This window comes from Sciurus vulgaris, assembly GCF_902686455.1.
Source record: "Sciurus vulgaris genome assembly, chromosome: 1".
In the NCBI taxonomy this organism is placed as follows: domain Eukaryota; kingdom Metazoa; phylum Chordata; class Mammalia; order Rodentia; family Sciuridae; genus Sciurus; species Sciurus vulgaris.
In genome coordinates, this window is record NC_136461.1 from 204161657 (window position 1) to 204186244 (window position 24588).

The 24588-nt window shown below is 51.8% G+C and overlaps 1 protein-coding gene and 1 long non-coding RNA gene across 7 annotated transcripts; both read right to left on the reverse strand.

Annotated features, from left to right (window-relative positions):
• Nucleotides 1–10117: 10117 nt before the first annotated feature.
• Nucleotides 10118–13455, reverse strand: LOC306652970 (uncharacterized protein). 6 transcript variants are annotated; one of them, XR_013761594.1, is made up of 4 exons: nt 12930–13455; nt 12304–12473; nt 11029–11116; nt 10118–10707 (listed from the first exon to the last, which is right to left on the reverse strand). XR_013761594.1 is itself a non-coding variant. In XM_079125689.1 (3 exons), exons 1-3 carry the CDS (start codon nt 12961–12963, stop codon nt 10151–10153), a joined length of 969 nt encoding a protein of 322 aa, XP_078981815.1. In that variant the 5' UTR covers nt 12964–13455; the 3' UTR covers nt 10118–10150. The 6 variants fall into 6 exon arrangements, 2 of the variants coding, with proteins under 2 accessions (XP_078981815.1, XP_078981814.1); XR_013761596.1 differs by having other exon boundaries at nt 11029–11057; nt 11090–11116; nt 12304–13455; XR_013761597.1 differs by having other exon boundaries at nt 12304–13455.
• A 1769-nt stretch (nt 13456–15224) lies between these two features.
• On the reverse strand, nt 15225–19952 carry LOC306652978. Its single transcript, XR_013761598.1, has 4 exons — nt 19863–19952; nt 17994–19524; nt 16289–17271; nt 15225–15575 (listed from the first exon to the last, which is right to left on the reverse strand). It is a non-coding gene; the product is annotated as an uncharacterized lncRNA (long non-coding RNA).
• Nucleotides 19953–24588: the final 4636 nt, after the last annotated feature.

Sequence of the window (24588 nt, forward strand, 5' to 3'; positions counted from 1 at the left end):
GTTGCCTTTTGACAAAGAGAATATCTAGGCCAATAATGTATCCTTTGCTGCTGGAATGACTGGGGACCTCAGGTGGTGGGTTTGAGGGGCTTGGGTCCCAGGTTGCTCTGGCTTTGCCCAGGACCTCAGCCCTGGAGCCCGTGTGCTTAGGCCAGGCCCCAGGAGGGCTTTTCAGACCCCGAACACCACCATCTGTCCAAAATGGCTTGCTTCATGGGGACAGTGCGTGAAGGGGAGGCAAGGTTCCAGGTCTGGGGCCTGAGAACCACCGGGTCACGGCCTGAAGGTGCGCATGAACTGAGCCAAGGACTTAGAAGACTCTCAGAAACATTCCCTTTCCTACAGGAAGATGGGTAAGTACTTCCACTCTCCAAACACACCAGGAGTACGGGAACTTCAGCAGAGGACATAGAGGGTCCACATCCGTCACAGACAGCAGAGCGGGTGGAGCCTCCAAGAGGCTCAAGTCGCTGTTGCCGGGCGGGAACTCCAGAGTCAACAGTCAGTGCCGGCAGAGGACTGGCTGGAGCTCGGGAGTCTCTGTGCCTCTGTCTCCTCCGTCCCCCAGGCCTTCTGAGGAGGGGGACTTGCCCTATCTAATGGTTACGAGGTGGTCGCTTTACAGCTTATTCTGCAATGAGAACAGAGCAGTGACCTCCTTCCATCCCGTTCTCTGCCTTTGGTTTTTGAAATACAATGTTTCTTTGAAGAAGAAGAAGCCTCCCAGGCTGGGGAGGCCCTTCTTAGCAAGCCTCCCCCTCAACACAGGGCTCTTGTTCACATACTTGCTTTCTTTCTAAATCTCTAAGCAATAAATTTCCCTTTTCTCCACTGGCTCTATCTTTATAGCCCAGGGTCAAGCCAAAAAATGCAGTGTGGAATGTTACCTTTCTGCCAAGGAGAGAGAGAGAGAGAGAGAGAGAGAGAGAGAGAGAGAGAGAGAGAGAGAGAGAGAGAGAGAGAGGGGGGGGGGGGAGGGAGGGAGGGAGAGAGCGAGCAGATGAGTTCCATGCAATGGTGTCCCTGTGGGGATGGGATGCCAGGAAAGAGGCCCACGTGACCTCAGCAACAAGAGGTGGTGGAAGAGGACAGGCCAACCCCTGCCATGAAATTCCCACGTGTGGGTCCAGAGGCCTTGAGATGTGGGGGCAGGGTCCAGCTCTGGAAGAGAAGCAGGCGTTGCCCCAGGTGCCTGGGAACAGGACACATTCTAGGGCTATGACCCCAGGACTCAAAATTGGGAGATCAAATTCTTTTTCCACAGAGGATTGAGGCTGAAACAGTGCCCCCGTACGGCCAGTCCCATCTCCCAGGGTGCCTGCCAACTGCCCAGCAGGTCGTCTCTCTGGCCAATATGCCAGGACAGGGAAGCCGGCAGCAGAGCTGGGAGGGAGCAGTGCTGTGCAGATGCTTAAAGGGTGGGTGGGGTTCAGGCCAGGTGTGGAGAGGAAAGTGCCCCAGGACAGAGAGAGTTGCAGGGACAGAGCACAAAGGTACAGTGTCATGGAAAATCCCCAGCTCTAATGGTCACACCCAGCTGGAGTTCCCGCCCCAGGGGAGAGCACAGGGAAGGAGTCCTGGGGACCCTGGAGCAGCCCACAGGTTCTTACAAGCCACTCCAAGTGGTTTGCCTTTCTCTCTCTCTCTTTCTTTCTGCATATGGAAGCTTCCGGCTGTTTAAAGAAGGAAGAGAAGTTACATTCTGGTTATACGAAGGAGTAGGGATTGGACTTCTCCTCCCACATTACACAGCTAAACAGTTGGACAAAATATACAAATAACGTTTTCCATGCCTGGGAATCAAGACAGCACAGGACAACAGCCCTTGAGGAAAGGGCATGAGTGAGCTGAGCTCTACACACACTTTCTCTATTCCTGGGAAGCCTTTCCCGGCTGCAGTGGCTGTGATTCCCTGGGCCGTGTTCCTGAGAGGAGAGAACTCCCTAGGAAGAGCTCTGGCATTTTGTGTGTGGGGGGGTCCTCTTGAGTCTTTAGCTGAGGACTGACCGGAGGAAACTGTTGAGGGAAAAACTCCAGGAGGAGCAGATGAAAACCTTGCTGGTGTAGACAGGACCAAGAATAACTCCCGACCTGACAGCCCTGGCAAGAGGCCTCCCAGCAGCCAGAGCCTCAGGGGAGCCCTCGGAGGGAGTAGCCTCCTTGAAGGGACAAAGTTAATTTGGACCTGGCTAATAAAGTTTGCAGACAGTCCTTGAGAGAACCAACCTGTCTTCAAGTACTTTACCAAGAACAAACCTCAAGAATATTCAAAGAAATACAAAGAAGAGGCAGCACTTCAATTTTGGAGCCATTGGTATCTAGTACCCTAGCAAAACCTACTAAACACTAAAGGAAAGAAAAAAAAAAGTATCTATAATTAGGACAAAAAATACCCATCAACAGAAAAAAAAATGACATAAGCAATAGAATTAGTAGACAAAGAGATTACAATAGCTATTATATAAATACATATATTGGATTCAAAAAGATAGAGGAAGACATGATTAAATTAGATATATAAAATATATAAAAAGACCCAAATCAAATCTCTAGAGCCAAAAAAAAATCAGAGATGTAAAACATATTGGGTGGAACTAAGAGCAGATTAGAGGCCACCAAAGAAAAGATTAGTGAACTTGAAGACAAGGCACTAGAAATTACTCAAAATGAGACAAAGACAAAAAGACTGAAAATAAAATGAACATATCAGAGAGCTGTAGGGTGATTTCACAAGGACAAATAGAGGTATGATTGGAGTCTCAGAAATAAAAGAGGAGGCAAAAATTCAAGGAAATGTGTACAAAATTTCCCCACATTTGTTAAAAATTAGAAAGCCCTAGGTCCAAGAAGCCCAGAGAACTCCAGGCAGAACAAACTTGAAGAAACTATACCAGTGCACATCATCTTTCCTTAAAAGAAGCGATAAAGTATTATAAAAATACCCAGAGGGAAAAGATATATTAGGTATGGGAACAAAGATAAGTAAACCAACCACCTTATTGTTAAGCCATTGCCAATCAGAAGACAATGGGGTATATTTAAATAAGACGTATTTAAAATTTTCAAAGAAAAAAATAACATATCTATCTAAATATCCAGCATAAATGTCTTTTATAAATGAAGGCAAAATGAAGAAAAATCAGGGAAAATATTTATTTAGAAGTGTATTTTGGAAAGCGCACTCTGCTGATGATGTGGAGGATAGATTGGCAGGAAAAGAGCCTACACTAGAGCCTCTGTTGCAGGAATAAGGAAGAGTGGAGGGGCACTGACTCTTGTCTGCCTAGCTATCCCCTAGTCCTTCAAGTGCATTTCAAATAGTGAAAGTCGTATCCTCTGCTCCTCTAATTCCTCAGGACATACAGCAAGGCCCCTGGTGGTTCTCAAAAATGCCCTCCAACATGGCCACCTTCCATGGTGTGACCCTCACATACATCAATCACTCCAATGTATGAGATACTTGCTTCTTCTGAAATAATATTGACGATGCATTTATAAATTTATATTTATGTTTATATTGAATTTATATGTATAAATCACCATGACTAGAACTGAAATTATTTATTGTGAAATGCAATAGTTTTGTTTTGAAGGCTTTTTGTGGTAAAGAAGGACTATACCTACTAATCCTTTCTTCAAGTCTCTGTGTTTATACAAGTTGAACTGATTGAAAAATAATTTTAATGGAATTGAACACTAGAGTAGGGTTAAAAATAAGCAAGGTGTTAGGATATAAATTAATTTTTATTTTGCAATAAATATTTCAAAAAGAAATGACCCCACACTTTGTCAACAATACAATCTCTTCAGATTAGATAACAAACAAAAATGCTGCTGAGTTAAAATCAGTGTATGGGAATTTAAGTTATTCTTCCAGGACTAAAGATGGTTATTAATTTATTTAAAGATCATTAATCAATACTATAATTTATTTATTCATCAAAAAAGCCTGGAATAACACCAGTGTTTTAGACAGCTTTTTTTGTTGCTATGACCAAAAGACCTGACTAGAACCTAACAGGAGGAAAACTTTATTTGGTGCTCGCGGTTTCCCAGGTCTCAGTTCATAGATGGCCGACTTCCATTGCTCTGGGCCCGAGGTGAGGCAGAACTTCATGAAGGAAGGATGTGGAGGAGAGAAGCAGCTCAGGATGTGGCAAAGAGGAAGCAGAGAGAGCTCTGGTCAACAAGGACAAAATATATGCTCCAGAGGCATGACTCCAGTGACCCGCCTCCTCCAGCCATACCTGCCTAGAGTTGGTGCCAAATTAATTTACACTGATGAATTAAGTCATTAATATACTATAAACACAGCAAGGGAGGAGACTATGTCATGGTCATATGGGTGCCCATTGTCTGTTAGAACTCCTGGAACATTGTAAGTTCACTTGTGAATGAACAGGAGTTTAAATCATCCTAAATCCTCTGTTCTTAGCATGCGTGTACTTGGCCTACAACAGTTGCTTAACAAATAAGTATTGGTTAGACTGAATAGAAGCAAGATCCTTGACCATACCATCTTTTGAGGGAGGGCATGGATCCATAAACAAACCATAATGCAAAGAAGAATGTGCCAAACACTAATGAATAAATAATTCCAATTAGAAGCCTTGGGAGTATAATAGAAGAATGGAATTTTTAACAAATGAACATAATGGTTAAGGAGGGAGCTCCATATAGAACAAACACCCTGGCAGAGCAGAGCCAGCTATAGTGGAACGTGCCCTGAGGACTGGGGAGTCCCTGCGTGGTCGGCCCATGGTCTGCCCAGATGCCCGGGGACGGGCTGGATAAGGCAGCTGTGGGAGTGCTTAGAGAAGCACCTGGTGTAGGCTACTTTACCTCTTTTTCTTGAAAAAAAGTTGTTTGGGTGCATGGGGAAGAAAACAGTGAGAATGAACATATTTAGTGTCTGTCCTCATGTATATGAGACTCTGTATATATTATTTCACTTAATACAGCAATTTCATGAGAGAATATACACGTTACAGAAGGAGACTCTCAGGCCTAGAAAGGTTTTAGCTGTAGTTCGGTGGAAGAGCTGAACAAGAGACCTGTGTACTCTGCCTGGTAGAGTAGCCCCTCACAGCAGCACAACACACAAGAGCTGCTTCTCTGTTGATTATCCTTGGTGATATCTGTATACAATTCTTGGCTAAACCGATAAACAATGCTTATGGAATTAAGACTATGTCACTACTGGTCCCTGCTCGGATAGGTAGTGTTCATGTATTAGACTTTGTCCTACCAGGTTTTGTTTTGCCTGGAGTTAATAATCACCTTGACTTTTTCTTGTTTGCTTTTGTAAGCCAGACAGTGTGCCAACTGTTATATTTTTTAGTATACCCCCTTCTGTTGTACGACTCTCAAGTGCTCGCCACATACTCAGCCACAGTCACAGGCAGTCAGTTTTATTTTTGGGTTATTGGAAATGCTGCCTTCTGCACCACTAGCTCCTCTCTTTCCATCGGAATACATTGCTTTCTCAGTTTGATACGCAATGGCCACCTTGGGACCTCCTTTGGCCAGCGTGACACTCCACAGTTGGATGCTCTGCCTCATGGATCCTGGGCTTCCTCTTCTATTTCTTCATTTTGCTAAGTGCCTTCTTTAGCACTTTCCTAAGAAAGGACAGGTAGAAGGTCATTTTAATTTATTTTTATTATCATTTTTTTTCAGGCTTAGTAAATCTGAAACGATTTTTCTTTTCTTTTGGAGCTGACTAAATATATTTCTAGGTTGGAAACTGTGGATTGTCTCACCCAACAATCATTTCACCCTCCCTTTCCTATGCTTTTCTGTAATTCAGAGTCTGGGGAATTAAAAATGCATTTCACAGGCTTCCAGTCATAATGCAGTAACTAGTTCTGGGTTATTCCTCCTACTGTAAACAAATATAAACCTGGAAGGAATACATGAGATAACTGTTTTTGGGTAGTGTGTAATAGGCAATGCAAATCTGCAATTCTGGGGAAAAGAGAGACTTCTAAAGTGAATCTCATGATCATTAGCTTTATGGCTCCAACAATCTCCACACTGGCATGGTGAGCGGGAGCCCTGTGCTTGTCGATTTCTCACCTCTGTGACTGAGATACCTCATAAGAACAAATTAGGGGAAGAAATTATTTGGACTCATGGTCTCAGAGATTCAGTCCATGACTGGCCAACTCCAGAGCTCTGGTTCCAAGATGAGGGAGAACATCATGAGGCAAGTGCATGGCAGAGGAAAGCTACTCAGCTCATGGCAGCCAGGAAACAGAATGAGGAGCCAGGCTCAAGATATATAATCCCCAAAGGCATACTCCCAGTGACCTACATCCTCTAGATACACCCTACCTGCCTAGGGTTACCACCCAGTACAATAGACCTTTTAAATTTTTTATCCCTCAAATAGATTAATTCATTTATTAGAGACCAGGTCTCATGATCCAATCATTTCAGCTCTGAACCTTCTTGCATTAACACACGAGATTTGTGAAGGGACACCTCATATCCCAACCGTAACAAGCTCAAATAAATCACATGGCCCTGAAATGGTGAGAAGAGTTCTAGGCTTGAGGCAGATGAGATCCCTAGGGATAGACATTGAAAAGAGTAACCTATGTAGAAAGTGTTTGGTGAGTTGATGTGAGAACCACTAAAATTCTGTGGCTGAGGCTACCTGAACATGCAGAGGACAAGCCACCCCAGTCTTCTTACATAGCAGTAATCCAATGTTGAGAAGAGAACATTGACACTGTAGACCAAGCAGTGCTCAGGGAAGAGAAAGGCAGAGAACTTTGGAGTTCCTTCTGCCAAAGCAGAGAAATCTCCTTCACTCACCGTTAAGATTCCTAGCATTTAGCTGAGACCCAGAAAGTTCAAGTGTTAAAAGTAAGGACAATGCTGTGGGCCTGGTCTAATCAAGGCACCCCAAATTTTGAGTCCCATGAAATGAGAGGGGTTTGGAAAATACCTTGAGTTTTCCACAGAGTTGAATGAGCAGTCTTAAACCAAGGCTTTGTATGACAATAAGGTCAGAGTTTCTGCAAGGTCTTTTCTACAATGTTCAGAAATCAATAGAAATTCCATTACATATACAAAGAAATAGGTACATATAATCCATAGTATAAATAAGAAACAAAGTTGACAGAACCAAATTCAAGACAATGCACTCATTGCACTTGGCAAAGATGTTAAAATTATTCTTATGAATATGTTCAAATAAAGGGAAATTCGATTTTAATGAGTGGATAGGTAGAAAATTTCAACAGAAAAATGTAAACTGTAAAATTAAATAGAAATTGTAGAACTAAAAAGTATTAACAGGGATGAAAAGTTCACTGAAAAGTCTCAATAGCAGACTTGAGGTGGAAGAGAAAGGAGTGCATGAACTTGGAAGAAAGTGCAGTTGACATTTTCCAACTCAAGAAAAAGAGAAAACAGACACAAAAACAGCTTGAGTTAAAATACTATGTAGTTCATGCAGTTCACATAGGATACTATAGAAATGAGACCAAGGACAAAGAGGCAAAGAAAATATTTTAAGAAATTATGGTTGCCAAGTCCCCAAATTTGTGTGTGTGTGTATAAATTTATACACATATATACATATAGAGAGAGAGAGAGAAAGAGAGAGAGATAGAGAGAGAGAGAGAGAGAGAGAGACTATCATGTCTAATGGCACTATAGTTAGATGGATAAAAACCAGAGATAAGGAGAAAGTATGAAGAGAAGTGTAGAGCTGTTGCTGACTCATTATTAGAAATAATGGAGGTCCGAAGACAATGGAATAGCACCTTCAATATGCTGAATGAGAAAACACTAATCACACTAAACCATTAAATCCAAGTCCTGAATCCAACAAAATATCTACACCAACAGAGTGAAATAAAAGCATTTTCAGATAAATTTCATCTCCATGAGAGCTACTGTCTTCCTGAGAGATGCCAAGGCCAAAGGAGAAGACATCAACAGGAATTTGAATCCACAGTAGAAATGAAAAGTACTAGAGATAGTAAATGAGAGGGTAAACACAAAAGACTGTTTTCTTCTTCTTGAGGTGACCCCCAAATAGCTCACATGAGAGATAGTGCAAGAAAGTTCAGAGGAGAAATGATTGGGTTGTGAGGATCTGAACCCATCAGTGATTCAATCCCCTGATAGGGATTAACTGTGGTGACTGAAGTGGTAGGGTGTGGCTGGAGGAGGTGGGCATTGGGGGTGGTTTGGGTACATATTTGCCTCTGGTGAGTGGACTCTCTGCTTCCTGATCAACATGTGAGCTGTTTCCCTCCACCACACTCTTCCTCCATGATGTTCTGCCTCGCCTCCAGCTGGAAGGAATAGAGCTGGCTTTCTGTGGACTAAGACCTCTGAAACCATGAGCCCCCAATCTGTTCCTCCTTTAAAATCATTCTGGTCAGATCCTTTAGTCTCAGCAGTGAGAAAGCTGACCAAAACAACAACAAAAAACCCCTCAAGTGTGGGGTCTGTAATACAGGTAAAGTAAAGGCATGATAGCAATTTTTAAAATGGCCTGAATTTAATCAGACAAATCCTGGTGTGCAGCCTCAAAGTCAATTAGCATGAAATATACAGAAAGTTCAATATCTTTAAGATCCAGAAAAAGGCAGAACTCCTTTAGATTAGAGGATATGACAACCAAGTGCAGTTTATGGTGTGTAACTGGCTGGTGGTTCCAGTGCCCACACCCGCATCACGCACACACACGCGCGTGGGCACACCCGAGAGGATAAGGCTAATTGGAATGGTCAGTGGAATTTGATTAGAATATGTGGACAGCTGGTACGGCGTCTTAGTTTCCAGCAGGGCATGTTGTGGTGGTTAGTGTCCCGGGGCCCATCATCTCCTACCTCTGAATTTGAGAGAAGAGTCCTTTCCCTGCCTTTCCTTTCTCCTGAGTTATTTCTCCTCCCCTGCTTGTTTGCTTCTGTCATCTCCATTTTGGAAACTTTCTTCAGTGACTGACGACCTCTGGTCACCAAGTCTCATGTAAGAAGTAAGAAGTCACAAAGAAGGTGACGGAGGGCTGTAGCCACGTGGACAGGACTTGCCTGGCGCTGGCTTTGGTTCGGAGGACGACGTGAGCTGACTTCCTCACTGAACGGTCGAAGTGCTGGTGACCTGCCAGTCCCTGGTTTCTTAGGGGCAGGACTGAGTTTTAGGGTTAGCAACATGCCTTTGCTCCAGGTTGCTCCAGGGGAAAATGGGAAGAAGAAACGTAGAGCTCCTACCGTTCAGGATGAGGGCAAAGAGCTAACAAATGTGGGACTGCCCGTCCCCTTGGGCACGGAGAAGGCACTAGGACGTATTCACGGTCGTCACTGTCGCTGAGGTAGCTGCTCTTGTGGCGGTGTTTCTCTCTAGAGAAGTCCTTCGGACCCGTCTGGGCAGTGTGGCCTCAGCTGCTGTGCTCCGAGAGCCAGGCAGGCGGGGCTGGTGGGCTCCTCGAACCCTCCTGACCCGTCTCCACCGGTCTCTCCCTTTGGCGTCCCTGTCGGAGAGGGCTGCTGTTCCGTCTGTCCGGGCAGCTCCTCTCTGACCCAGTGTGTGTGCACCTGTGTGGCTCTGTGGGCTCAGGCGGTGCCCCTCCTCTGCGTGTGGACTGCCAGCTGCTCTCTGCTGCTGCCTCAGTTTCCCTCTTCCTTCTGGGTACCTGCGCTCGGTGCCAGGTGTCTTTGGGGCTCCACGGCTGGCATGTGCATTTGACGCCTTGATGGCACTTTCTATTGTGTAACCTGGAGCTGACAGCGATCTTCTTTTACAGGAACCTGGAGGAGCCAGAGGTCTGCCGGCTCGTGGTCCAGCATGGTGCTTGGCACGCAGACGGCTGAGGGTCCCTGGGGCCCTTCCCTCCCTTCCCTCCTGTCTCCCTCGTCCCCGTCCTCCGCCTCCTTCCTGCCTTCCTCCCGTTCCTCCTCCCGACCCCTCAGGCTGCTTTCAGGACGGCAGTTTGTAATTACTGCAGCGTGGTGGGGAACGTTGGCAGCAGATTTATTTCCTCTCATATCTCTTGTAAGTGTCACTGATGCAGAGTGAGCACCTCAGATCACCCAGAAGCGAGCAAATGGGACGGAAAACCCGCCGGCGATCAGCCTGGCTCATGAGCCTGTGCATTTTTTTTTTTTAACCTGATCTCTTCCTTGTCTTAAACTGGGAGGCCAATTAAAAGCTCGTCTGGGGAGATGCTGACCCTCTCCTTCCTGAGCAGGCCTGGTCCTGAGCTGACCAGGAGGGTGAGCCACACACGGGACCTCAGCCGAGGGCCTCTTTCCACACAGTCATCTGGAAGAGGAAGGGGACTTAGAAGATGAGATCTGAGTCCACAAAGCAGGGCGATCCGGAGACGAGAGCTGACCACACCAGAGACAAAGACATTTTGCTCTGATCCCGGACCAGGTTTCTTCCCAACTCAAAAGTGGCCGGTTCCTGTCCCCGGCCCTCTGGCTCCTCCAGCCTGTGACTGCCTTGGCAACCAGTCAGCTGGTTTTGGTGCTGTTTGTTGGTGATGAATTCATCCGGGAAACGTTTACCGTGCGCTTCCTGCACCTGGAGTGACCCGGGCCCTGGAGACACAGGTGAATAGGTCCCCGTCTCACAGTGCTCAGGGTGGCTGGGAGCCTGCCCTTCGTGAGGCTTTCTCGATTCCATGGCTGGTGGCAGGACAGGGGAGTCTGAGGACCCCCGAGGGAGCAGAAGCCACACCTGCCCAGGGAAAAGATGCTGCTGGCGCTGGATTTTGAGGCAAGAACAGAGCTTGTCTAAGATGAGGGAGGAGATAGGTGGAGCAGCGGGCTGGGCACCTCATACCCGAGGGAGGCGCAGACTCAGACCCAAGTCCGAGAGGGTCCAGGAGGGTCTCCTGGCCACACGTGCACCTCCCAGTTTCAAGGCCATCCGCTGTGGGGGTGATGGTTCTCCTCAGAGGGAGAGAGAGCCAGGACAGTGGACATTCGGAATCCAAACCCTCCTCCCTCTGGAGCACCTGCACCCCCAGCCCAGACCTCCTCCCCAGGCCCACAGCACCTCGTCCTGGAGCAGAGCCGCAGGTGAGCCTCAGAGCGGCTTGTCCAGGGCCCAAGTCCACCCGTCTCACTTCATCCTACGCAGGCTCCTGAGGGAGGTGAAGCTGCGGTCAGAAGAGCAGGGCTTCCCGGTGGGAGCCTTCAGGCTGGCTGAGGGTCCGGCTGCACCCATCCCACCCTCCTGGTGGCCACACGTGGGATGACCTGTAGCCTTTGCTGGCATCTGCGGGCCACGTGGAAGTCCTAAGTCACTCCCCGAGTGGGGTCTACTGAGTCCCCCCAGGATTCACACCCGAGTGGATTTCATCAGCTCCGTGTTTGGGGCTCAGGGCATTTAAGAAACCTTCTCAAGGTCACACAGCTAGTAAACTGAAATCGAGATGCAAACTCTGTCCTGTCTGACTGACTACCCTGCTGCATGGCCGGATGGGAATGAGGTGGACATACACTTTGGAGATTCCGGACCACTTTGCCATTCCCAAAGAAAAGAAAACAAACTCTGGAACAGAAATGTCCCTGGGATTTCACAGGGGTCAGTATAAAACCCCAGATTCAGGCTCAAAAACTCATTGGCTTAAAATCAGATGGGGGCAGATCATGCGTCCAGTATTTGAGGCTTTATGTGACTACATGACTGTGTGACCCAGATCCTCAAAGTCCCACCAGGAGCAGTTGGTAAGTGGGTGGCCGTCAAAGGAGTAGAAGTGGCATTGTGTGCCCTCGGCACTGTTCGTGTCCATGATGCTGCAGGGTCAGAGGTCTCCACAGTGAGCAAGCGAGATCCCCCTCACTGGAAGTACAAGAACAGATGCTAAATTGATTAATTTTCTGTGGCTGTAACAAAATACCTGAGGCCAGGTAATGAATCCAAAATAAGGTTAATTTAGCTCACAGCTCTGGAGATTCAAGAGCACAGTGTTGACATTTGCTTGGCTGTGTTAAGGACCCCTTGGCTATGTCACATGGCGCTGGCATCATGGCTGGAGCACCTGGGAGAGGGAGAACAGGAAGCACAGTGTGGAGCGGCCAGGCTTCTCTTGTGTAAGAACCCTCTTGCTAGCACTAGCCAGGGTCCCCTGAGAAGTGCATTCATTCCTTCTGAGGGCAGGACCAGCTCATGACCTAACACTGCCACCAGGCCCACCTCCAAAATGTCCCATCAGGGCTCCCGTGGGCACTCTGAGGACCAAGTCTGCAACACCTGAACCCTTTTGGGATGGACCACATCCCAACCATTGTGGGTGCATCTCAGGAAAGGCATTGAAGGGGTTCTCACCCTGGACAGGAAGTCTCTGGGCAGGCGAAGCGGAGCTGGCAGTGAAGAGGGGACTGTCCAGGCGCCTGCAGTGCGGGACAGCAGCACTGCCTGTGGGAGTCTCGGAGGCAGGACAGGCGTGGAGGGCAGGAGCCTGTGGGACCTTTGCACCCGAGGGGCACAAGGAGGAGCTGTGTTGGACAGGGAACTCTGGATGCTCCACCCCGTGTTTCCTGGCCCAGACCGAAGCCCGCCAAAGCCCGCCTCGTGGGAAGCAGGGTGGGTGTTGGAAGGCAGCGGGGTGGGACACCCTTCCACGCACTGGGCCGTGTGAGCCACGAGCGTCTGAGGCAGGGACGGCCCGAGAGCAGGAACGGACTGGAGGCCCAGACTCTGCTCCACCAAACCTCCCTTCAGATTGCTCAAGACTCTTGCCAAGACGTGAGCTGCTCCTGGCAGCCTCCGCGGAGGATGGGGCAGGGGAGAGGAAAGGAGGAATGTGCTGGAACTGGCAGGCTGGGACGGAGACCTCTGCTGGCCAGGGACCCAGACGTGCCAGACGCTGACTGCACAGGAGGGCTCAGTAGGCACGTGTGGAGGAGGATGCTCGGCACCCACGCTGGGCAGGGAGGTGGAGATGGCTGCACCTGTTCCAGGGCACGGGACACACTGGGGGTCCATTCAAAGTCATCTCTAAAGTGCAGACCGCCTGGGGGTGATGCTCTGGCAGTCTCCTGGCTGCAATGGCACTGGATGGGGGACCCCAGCACCAGCAGCTTAGTCTTAGCTGTGAGGAGACGAGCAGCGGCGGCAGGCATGGCTCTGAGAGTTCCAGACCTCGAGGAACTGCGCGGACGTCAGGCTTCCTCGAAGGCAAACCGGGAGAACCTAGGCGCGGCCTCGGCTCCCCAAGTCTACGGATCCCCTCCAGAAGTGGCGACGAGGGTCCTTGCCTTGCGGGTTGCTGGGAGGGTGAGACCAGAGTTGGCGTGCGAAGTGCTGGCGCGCTGTCTGGCCGTGGACACATTCGTGACCCATGTCAGGGTGCTGCTGACATGGTCTGCGTGTTCCCTGCGGCTGCTCCACAAGCCACTACCAAGCAGTGCCGAGCATCGTGTGTGTTGTCTTACCCCTGTGGGTCTCGCAGGCCACGGCCACCGTGCCGGCAGCCTGGGTTCCTGTGACAGCCGTCTGCAGGAATCCATCTCCCTGCCTTCTCCACCTCACAGAGGTCACCACGTCTCTGAGCTGAGGTTCTCCTTCTTCCTGTTCAAGGGGCAATGCTGAAACTCTCCGATTTTGTGTCCCTTGTCCCTCCTCTTTCTCTGACCACAGCCGGGACAAGGCCTCTGCCTTTTAGGATGGGCAGGATGAGTTGTGTGGCCTGGATAACCTAGTGTCATCCTCCCATCTTGAGCTCCTGAGCTTACCCACAGATTTCCCCTTTCTGGGCCAGTCACCTAACTTTCGACTGCAATGATGAAGACGTGGGCATCTCTGGTGGTCACTGTGGCTAACACCGTCTTCATCACCATCTTCGTCACCGTCACCATCACTGTCAGAGAGAGGGAGTCACCTTCCCTGAACTATGCATGGTCTGGTGGCTACACAGAGAATTTTATAGAAGGGGCAGAGCCCAACATCCCAATCCCATGGAAACAATTTCAGTGGAATGGAGAGGTGACAGTGCTCTCCAGAGGGCGGCCAGTGGGCGGGACTGAGGGACCCAGCAGGAGCAGGAATCACATCTCACCCCAAGGCCCACCGACAGTCAAGGTCGGACGGATGTCTACATACTGAAGGGGAACAGAGGTGGACACACTGGGAAAAGCTGGGAGGGCAGCTGTGGGAGCAGATTTGGAGGTGACACTGTGAAAGATGAGGTCCTGGCTCCCACGCCGGAAGTCAACTCAACAAGAGAAAACACGATGGGTGTCTCTCGCACGGGAGACCTGGGAGAAAGGCTTGGGACAGATGGACTAGGAGCGTGGAATTCGGTGTTCGGGTTTGGTCTTGGTGTTTGTGTTTTGTGGAGCTGGGATGGAGCCAGGCCTTGCAGGAGCCAGGCGTGGGCTCACCAGGGTCCACCCACCCGTCCTACAGGGGACACACAGGGCTTCACTCCCGAGCCACGCATCTCGTCCTTCCCGTCCACACCACAGTTCCCAGGGCTCAGGTCTTGGGCAGGAGTGGGCTCCGGTCCCCCTGGGCTCCTCTGGTCAAGGTCTGGTACAGCAGAGGACTTCAGCTGGAGCACATTCAGCCATGTCCTTGGGAACTGCAGGCAGAACCCAGAAGCAGGACAGATGTCAGGGGCTGCGAGGACACGGGTTCTGGGGTGGATGGAGCCTCCGTGGCCTCCCAGGGTGTCTGTGGCTCCGAGCTTCTTCCTGGATGTGGCTTTGGCAGGTGCAGGCAGGGGGCCTCCCGTGCTGCGCCGCACACCCCGCTCTGGGAAAGTTTCTGCTCTGATGCGCACCTAGCAAGGCCCGAGAAGGGCGGCTCCCTGCCATTCAGTCCACATGCCCACGGGGACCCCCGAGTGCACTGAGGCTGCCCAGGCCCAGGGGCGGGAGATGGACAGAGCCCGCAGGAGCCTGCGCACGGGGCTCATGCTCCAGCCTCCCCGCCTTCCCGGGCCCACGTTGAGGCACCGCAGCCTCCCACACGTGCAGGCACACGTTCGCCCCCCCCCCCACGTCTCTCAAATCTACCTCGCAGCACAGAGCTCGGAAGAGGCCTGGGGAAGAGACCTTTCCTCCAGGAAGAGGGGAGCTGGAGGGAGAGGTGGAGAGCAGGGTGCTGACGAGTTTCCATCAGACCATGTCTGCTCAGAGGCGTGTTCCTCAAGGATGGCTCTCAGTGCAGAGGGTGACTTGCTGGGACAGGAGGAGGGGGCTCGGGCAGTGAAGTGATGGTGGCCCTGCCCCAGACAGGCCGAGGATGAGCAGAGGACACCTTGCCTTCTGCCAGAAGCCTTGGCCTCCTGCCCACCCCAGGGACCCTTGACCACGTCCCTGTGTGGCTGCGTATCCACTTCCTCTAGGGACAGCCCCTCTGTCCTCGCCTGGCTCCCTGTCCCACCTGCTCCAGGACACGCGGGCAGGAGGGGCTCTCCTGTGCTTGTTCTTTGACTGCAGGAGATGGCGAGCACACACAGACCTGGGGGCATCCTTGATGTCACTGTGTCCCTAGCACCTCCAGGATGGCAGCAGGTCAGGATGGCTTCTGGGACTCCAGTCCTTGGTTCGGAGCTGGGACTTAGGTACGAGCTCTGTGTAGGGTTTTGAATTCTGGAACTGATGGATAATAAATGCATGAATTAAAGGGGGATGAATGTGTAAATGAATCTTGTTACTCTCCTTCCCCCCTGGTTTCTGATTCTGTCTTCCTCCATGGCTTTTATTTTCATCTCTGTAGATTTACTTTCGTCTCCTCTGTTCCATCCTGGAACGCCATGTATAGTTGTTCAGGCTGTGCATTAGACAAGGTCACCAGTTCTAAAGTGGCACCAGTCACATCGTAGACATGCAATCACTGATATAAGCATACAGATGGGTGTAGAGATTGTGGGTCTCACAACTGAGTCCCAGAGCAATAGAGGGGGAAGGGATCTGACACACTCAGCACACACATTGGTCACACCTAGGATCTGGGCTTCCCCAGAAACCCCTGATCTTTCCTCCCCACTATACCCATGCTTGCTCCAGGGCTGTCTGGGAAGGAAAAGAGTGTGAGTGTGCCCAGGCGCATGTGCACAGTTGCTTCTGGGTGTGCACACGTGACCGGGGTACACCCACATTCCTCTGCAGCACTACTGGGGCCCAGAGGAGATCAGAGTGCCTTCTTAGAAACAGAAACAGACTGCAAGATCTTTCTGGAAGAGACCTGGCCCCAGGGAGTGTCAGACTGGGAAGCAAAATCTTGCACTATTCCTCCAAGGAGGGCCATGAGACACTGGAGGGAACGCTGCTCTAGGAAGCAGGATAGATCTGGCTCCGCCAACCTGCTGGGCAAAGCCAAGAGACTCGCCGCCCTCTCTGAGTCTCATTTTCCATGTGCATGAAGCTGTGAGCCAAGCCCTTTGCCGTGGCCTTTCTGGAGAGGTGCTGGGGTGTGCCAGCCTCCTGCAGGGCTGGGCCGTCTCACAGCTGCTGGCAGCGTGGGCTCTCTGGGAATGAAGGTCACACTGCATCCCTGGGAGCAGCCAGGTGGTAGCCTCTCAAGTGGCGCATCGGCCTAGCTTCCTGCCTTAGGACCAGACGAGGCTTCGCTCTGTCCAGCCGCAGAGCCCTGGGGGCGTCTGCAGAGATCTTCCCCACAGGCGGCCGACTTCCCCCTGGAAACCTGCTTCCCTTCTGCTCCTTGCACTCGGTCCCTCCTGGGAGCATCCCCCGACCTCCCTGCACTCCAAACGCCCTCTCAGAGGCTGCGTCTCCCACAGCCCAAGGCCCCCACCACCGGGCTCTGTTCCCCTCCCACTGACCTTCCCGCTCGGCCCCAGCTCTGCCCTCTCCTCACCATGGAACTCCCGGGTGGGCCATCTCAGGGCCTTTGCACATTCCGCCTGCAGGAGAATTTGGCTCCCTTATCCTCGACCTCTCATCTCAGTGGTCACCTCCTCGGCAGGTGCCCTGGCCACCCTGCAGAGCCCGTCCCTCCATCACTCTGCAGGCAGCACTCTTCTCTTTCCTTCCAGGCCCTCACCGCACCTGCCATTAGGCTGGCCGATGGGTGGTCTCTGTCCTGCTGCCCACTCTGTTGGCTCTGTTGTAGATCAGATCCCTGTGGGTAGAGACAGCAGCCAGCTTGCCACTGCCCGTCTCCATGACGGTAGCTGCACCCGCAGCAGGTAAGCCCGAGGTTGGTGAGGGCCTGACAGCAGGGTGTCCATGGGCCAAGGCCCACTCTGAGGCTTGTGGGAAGAGGCCTCCATGGCCTCGGCAGCTTCCGGAGGCTGCGGGCATCGAGCATTCCTCCTCGATCTCCCTATCACATCGATACCGCCGTTTACCGGTGACGAGTTCTGCTCCTTCTAATGTTGAAGATTAAACACTAGAGAAGCAGCCAAGGCAAGCAGATTAAGCAGGTTTTATTTAAAGGTAATAATAAGACTTCTCCCGGCAGGAAGAAGGGGGCCATGGCTGATGTTCTAAAGTCCCAAGAAGTGAGCGCACCCCACATCTTTTATAGTTTAAATTCTCTTTTGTTCTCCAGTTCTCCCCCTTTATCTCTCCTTCCTGCCTACGTGACTAGGCCTGGTTTTGCATTAAGTGAGAAGCCATGGGCAGGGGGAGGGCCAAGGTGATTCAGGCAGATAAGGGCCCAGGGGGCATTAATTAGCAGCTCCTTGTTTGCAGTCCTTGATAAAGGCAGGTAAATTTGGTCATCAATGGCCTCGGAGATCCTTGACATTCCATTCTTCCAGGGGCAGTCTCCAACTTCCAGAGGCAGATGACTCTATGGCCTCTATTTCCTGGATTTGACCCGATCCCCTATTTCTACACTAACTACCTGTTCCCAATTCTGGCTTCAACATCACCTCCATTGTCACAAGGTCTTTCCTGCTTTTTTTCTAGAAGTGCCGAGGCCCAGGTCTTCACCCATGCACGCACGCCAGGCAAGCACTCCGCCACCCAGCTTCACCCCGTCGGGCCTCGTCCCCTCCTCCATCTCCTCCAAGGACCCTTGGCCTCACATCTGGGTCTCACCTGGGTCATCGGGTGATCTCATCCCAGGATTTCAACTTCACTCTGTCTGCAAGGCCCACACTGTACTTTTCCCAGGAAGTTCACGTTCACGGGTTCCAGAGATGGAGGACAAGGACATATCTGTGGTGGGGCCACCGTCCGAGCCATCCAGGTGGGAGCAAATCCCCACCCTTGTTCTCAGCGCCTTCCTGCCGACGTCTGGGCTTCGCTTCAGTGTGAACACAGTGGTGGCTGCAGTCAGATCAGCCACGAGCTGTCACCAGTTGACCTCATGGGTTTTCACCACGGGCACGAAGGGAGCTCGTCACTCCCACAGAACCCAGACCTGATCAGACCTCCTACTACCGAAGTTGCAGAATGTGGTAGCGGGGAGCTTGGGTATTGTTATCTCACCTATTTATTTTTAAATTACGTGGTACCTGTATTGTGACACTGCTTGTGTCTCAGATCCTGTGCCCTTTATTTTATATGCTTGAAGACACTGTGTTAGCCAGCTCTCCGTTACTGCAGCAGAGTCTTTGAGACAGAATTATTTGGGCTCCTGATTTCAGAGGTTTGAGACCATGGTCAGTCGGCCCCTTTGTTTTTGGCCTGTGACAAGATGGTTCACCCTGGCAGGAGAGTGGAGGAGGACACTGCTCTCCTCCTGGCAGTAGGGAAGCAAAGACAGCAAGGGAGAGGAGGCCTGGATCACCATGTCCCCTTCCAGTGCGTGACACAGGGACCTAACTTCCTTCCATGAGGCCCCACCTCCTAAATGTCCACCCCTCCCAGCAGCTGCACCTGCAGGGACCAAGCTCCAACACCTGGGCCTCGGGGTGTTCTAGATTCCAACTGCAATGGATGCTATTCTGAGAAGAGGTCCTCTACTATTTCCAGAAGTCCAAGAGCACAAGAGAGGCCACCAGGGTCTGCAGAAAAAATGGCTGAGGGTTTTTATCTTTGGCCTTCACAGGTTGGGCATATCTTTTGATCATATGTGAGACAGTATCAGAGACCAGAGGATGAGCTCTCCCCTGCAGGGCTGAGACCTCAGAGCAGAGAGCTTGATGGGGGCGAGTTTCAAACTCCACGATGCTCAATGTCCCCCGGGTGTCTTGCCACTGCCCGGGCTTGCACAGGGTGGCAGACGGTGTGGGAAGGGCTTTGCATCCTCAAGGAGACTCTTAATTCCAGGGTAGAGTCCATGAACACATAGCAGGCTGGTGATATTCACAAAACCAAACACACAGGTAATGGGCCAGCGATGGCGCAGCTTGTATTTGAGGGAAACCCCACAGTGGACGATGGCACCCTGCTTTCTGAAACCCTTCTTCCCATCATGCAGGGGAGTCAGGCCGAGCCACCTCCGCAGAGCAGGGAATTGCTCCTGTGGGAGCTTTGCAGCCTTGAGCCCTCCGGGCATGGTGGATCCGGCAGCCTGGTCTGCAGACGTGGGCTCCTGCCTCTGCCCCAGCCACTGCAGCTACGACGGACAGGTAGTGGAGTTCGTCAAAACCAGTCCCAGACTAGGACAGCACAGCAACCCTGCCTGCAAAACAGATGTGGTGGTTCTCAAGACCTACGTCCATCTACCCAGAGAGTATGTCTCCACTTGAAGTATTTCGATGACAAGCATGGTGGGCTTTGGAGAGGAGGAGCCATGTATGGCTTCAGATAAGAAACTCGCACCTCTGCCCTGCAGATGGGGGAGAATCCAGCTAGGAGGAACATGTGCTGTGTGTGCCCACATACCCAAAGCCATGCAGAACAGAGCCCACATGTTGGACCGGGGTGAGCTATGTGCAGATGACAAGGACACCACTAAAATCCCACCAAGCCTCAGCTTCTCACATGTAGAATGGGCAAACAATCCCTGCCTCTTCCTACCTTAGAATCCTGCAGGGCTGGAATGAGGCAGTGAGCATCAAGTCCCAGGGGTCTCCAGGAGCTGCGGATGTGAGAGGGATGATGTTGTTGCGGTTCCTCGTGGATCTGAGCTGAGAAGTCAGACCATGAGGGAGCCACAGGCTAGCTTCCCCAGCAGCCATCCACATCCTGCTCATCCTTTGCGGTCAAGGCCCGACTGTGTTGACGTGTTCATTCTCTGTGTCTCCCAGTCTTGTACTACTACAACAAAATACCCGAGGCAGCTAACTTTGAAAGAGAAAAGGTTGATTTAGCTCATGGTGTTAGAAGTTGAAAGTCTTAGATCAAATAGGTCCATTGGTTTGGCCTCTGGCGAGAATGGCAGATGATAGCATGGTGGCAGGGGGTGTATAGGAGGAAAGGGTCACATCTTGATCTGGAGTGGGGGGGGGAGAGAGACTGGGGCCCCTTGGTCCCCTTGAAGGTATGCTTCCAAAGACCTACAAACATCCCACTCAACTCCACCTCCTAAAGATCCATAGCCACTCCCATTATGACCACCCTGGCAACCAAGCCTCACGTATGAATATACACTCCAAGAAAAACCATAGCACCCCCATCACAAAGATGGCTCTCCCTCCTGGGACTCAAGGTGATTTTTTTTTTCCTTGGTGGGTATTGGGTTGGTTGTGACATGTGACATTGCCCTAGAGAAGGAAACATTAGGAGAAGGCTGCTCAGGTGCTGCTGGGAAGCTGCTCCTGGTTTTAGAAAACAACCAGGATAGGAACACTCTTGTTGCCATGGATACCACGCAGGGACAGCTTTGACATCTCAGATCCATGAGGTGGTGTGGCAACATGCTGAAGATGGCCGAGTGGGAGATGGAGTCTCAGGGCTCATGGCCAGATCGTCCAAGTGGCGAATCAGAACAGGGTCCATCCAGTCCTGGTCTCCTTCTGTGAGGTCACAGTCTTTACTGTCTGTGCATGCTTAGATGAGGATTCTTTCACCTGCAGTCATACGACGGTCTGCTAGGGTCATGGCCAGTGGTGTGAGTGTGTTTGAGAGGTGAAGGGAGAGCTTTGCCAGCTCTCAGGCTGAGGCTGTTCTCCTCACTTCTCATTTGCAGCTCTGGTCTGGATGCTGAGCCCGGCAGGAGTCTACCCTGCAGCCTGGCACTACACGCACAGAACCGATGGAGAGCACCAGCCGACGGCGCCGTCCTGCCCAGGCTCATGGACCGACGCATCCCTGAGAGAAGCTTGGGGGCTGCAAGGGGCAGCTCTTCTTTCCGTGAAGCCTTAACTTCCCCATTATTGTCTTTCCTTCCACACCTGCATCAGTATTCATCAACACCCTTGTTAACATGTGGTGGCACAGATTAACTCCAGTCTACTCATGCCTCTGCATGCTGTGTCCCATGCTAGGCATGTGGTGTTGACTCCGGGATCCTCCTGCAGCCCAGCAAGGTGGGGTGCCCTGCAGGTTTTGCAGATACTGGCCCCAAGGTTTAGCAGCCTAATGAACGCACCGGAAGGCCCACCTTCTGAGCGTCCCTCTGCAGAGCTAGCGGACTCCTCTCCCGATCTCTCAGATCTATGCCCAGAGTGGAGTTTAGCAGGTGGGAGCATCTGTTTTGGATTGGCACTAGCTCTTGGATTATTCTGGTGGCAAAAAAGAAACCATGTTAACCTTGGTGTTGAGGAATTGAGATTGAATCCTCGTCTGCCTACAAACCTGGGGGTGGGACTCACAATGTGGTCATGGCTTTGGATAGCTTTATTTTCTATTTTTTTTTTTCTTGGTAACAGGGATTGAACCCAGCGGAGCATAACTACTGAGCCACATCCCCAGCCCTTTTTTATTTTGAAACAGGGTCTCGCTAAGTTACTCGGGCCCTGACAACTTGCGGAGGCTGCCTTTGAACTTCTGGTCCTCCTGCCTCAACCTCCCAAGCGCTGGGATTACAGGTGTGTGCCACCGCGCCTGGCTTCGGATAGTTTTCTTCTCTCTTAGGCTTAGCTTTCACCTTGGTGAGGTCTGTTTTTAATCTCTCAAAGGGAAAGTAGAACTCAACCTCCAGGCAATTCATTATCAGAGGAAATAGTAACTGTGACGTTGTCCAGGAATAGTAGGTGGCAGAAGACCCTTCAGGTCACTCATTCCTCCGCTGGCTCTTCGCTCACCCCTTAGCCAAGCTCTGGGTCTGAAGAGGCCACATGCAGATGGACACCTGGGCTGGTGCTGGAGCCTCAGGCAGCGACAGCCCCTGGTGAGCATGGCAGGTGGCGGCATGTCATGGCGGGTGTGTGAAATCAGGTGGTCACGTGTCACCAGCCGGGAAGGGCGGGCGATGGGAAGGACCCCCAAGGGCCTCAGCTCCAATTCTAACAACCACGCTTCCTTGGTGCCTCAGTTGCTTTAGGTGGATCAGCGTGTCAGCTCTGCCTCCCCGTAGCCTTCCCGGCTGGCATAGAGCGTGTCATCCTTTTGTTACAGGTGAGGAGCGGGCCCGGGACTTGAGGACGCCACACCCCGAGGACGAGAGTGGGACATGGATGCCATGAACTGGGACGGCAGGGCTCATGGGGCCAGGCTGCCATGTGTCCCCCCAGAGGTGCTGAGGACTGGCAGGTACAAAGTGCAGGCAAGCATGCAAATGTCTCTTCACCTGCCAGCGGTACCACACGGTGGGCACACGAACAGGCTCGGGGCTGCTCACCTGGCTTCTCTCCAGCTCCGCGTTACGATAGCCCAAATCTCAGGCAAGACGCCTTTTCCCCATCAGTGAAAGAGGAGAAGCAAGAGCACTCTCCACAGTCACACTGTGCAGGAAGAAGTGCTGGACAGGACCTGGGACGCAGTCGAGTCTTTGCAGCATTCACTTGTTCTAGAAATCTTCTGGCACTTTCTACCTGTGGCCACGGTGACAGCCACACACACTGCAGGCCTTCGATGGGGAGCAATGTTTTAGTCACCGTGGTCTCTCGGCAACCCCCAGCATCACGCTCGGCAGAGTTGGGGTGAGGGCTTCACTAGAAATGGGACATTCACACAGCATCCCTGGGATGCTTCTTTGTGGCCCACGGAGCTCACAGGACCTGTGCACTAGCCAGGTCCCTCCTGAGCCATGTGCTCCGTCACGGGTTCCAGTGGAGCAGTGTGGAGCAGCTGGGGGGAGGGGGCTGGTGGCCGGCCGGGGCGCTGGTCCTTAATGACGCCTTCAGCCCGGAGAGGAGAGGAAGGCATTTGTCTTGCACATCTGCGTCCATTCCATGGTCCACGGTCGGGCGCCCTTTTCTGTTGATCTCGTTGAGCGAGGCCAATCTGCGCGTTTAATTACCCCTTTCTTTCTCCTTTCCTGAGAGCAGAGAGCCTTCAGTCCCGGGGCGCCGAGCTGGCTCCTTCCTCTGCCTGGGGCGGAAGTCGGGCTGCGCACCCTGAAGCTCTCCCTCGGCTCCCAATCCCACTCTCAGCAGCTTCATGGAGCTCAACCTCCCGGCGTCTCTTGTGCCGTCCCCACCGCCCTTGGTCTGGACCCCTGTCACCGCCTTCCGTCCCGTGGCCAGGGTCATCTGTCTGGATCCCACCTCTGCAGCCCTGCTCCCACCTGCTCAGGGCCAGGCCTGGGCAGGAACCCCCGGGCATGTCCTCGGCCTGTGCCGTGAAGCCGCAACAGGCTTGTTAAATGCAGAGACAGTGGGACGGTTTCTGCTCTTCAGGCAGGAGAAGCCTGGGGTGTGGACACATCCGCCACAGCTGAGGAGGAGTTAGCCAGCCTGTGCCAGGCACCCTGGGAGGGAGGCATGCGGTGTGCCAGGACATGCAGGGACACGTGGCGCTGTGTTCCCAAGGCACCGGGTGTGTTGTCACCAGAGTGACGAGCGCTTGCTAGCTTGTGAGCATCTGTCCTCTGCTCTGTCCCCACGGCTTCCTGAGGCCAGAGGCCCTGTTCCCTCTTGCTGTGCGTCCCCAGGACTTCAGGGACACTCAACAACATGAAGGACCACATAAGCAAAAAACAAAATCACCACTCACGGGCACGCTCCGGCCTTGCTCTCTGGCCTCCCCTCCAGCTGCCCACCCCGGCCAGGCTTCCCTGCTCGAAAATGTCCTGAGGACCCTGCTCTCTCTCTATGTCCCAACCCAAGACCCACCTCTCCTGAGTTGGACACAGAGAATTCAGTGAAAGCTATAAGGTGGACACGGAGTGCCAATGTCACTGTGTGAGGATTAGATGCCAGGACTTCCTGCCAGCTGCTTTCCAAGGGGACGTGTAGTTAGAGTGTCCTGTGAAGCAGCAGGGGTGTGTGTGTGTGTGTGGGGGGAGCAATCCAACACAGTTTAGAGGAGAATACATTGCAATGTTTGGATCAGAAGTGTGGGTTCTAATCACCTACCTGATCATTCATTGCTATGTAGTCACGTGACCTCTTCCGTACTCAATTTCCTCAATCCACATACTAATCTCAGTAGATACAGAACAAACATGTGACGAAATCTTCGACTCTTACAAGAAAAGTTTGACAAACTAGAATTAGAAACTTCTCAACATAATAACAGTCATCCACAGAATTCCCAGTAACACCCTAGAAATGCTCAGCTGAAAACCCGAAGGCTGATCCTTCGGACCAAGAGCAACAGGGACATCTGCTCTCACCACCATTCAGCACGGTGCTGGGGGTCCAGGCAGGACGGTTGGGAAGGAAGGGAGGCAGGGAGGAGGGGAGGGCAGCGGAGGGAG

Excerpts from the sequence above, each read along its gene's own strand:
- LOC306652970 (XM_079125688.1), bottom strand. The coding sequence starts at position 12,963 with ATGGACCCCCAGTGTGTCCCGTGCCCTGGAACAGGTGCAGCCATCTCC. Across the intron at positions 10,708-12,303 it reads CCAGAGACTTCCTGTCCAGG|GTGTGGCTTCTGCTCCCTCG; the intron begins GTGAGAACCCCT and ends TTCCCTGGGCAG.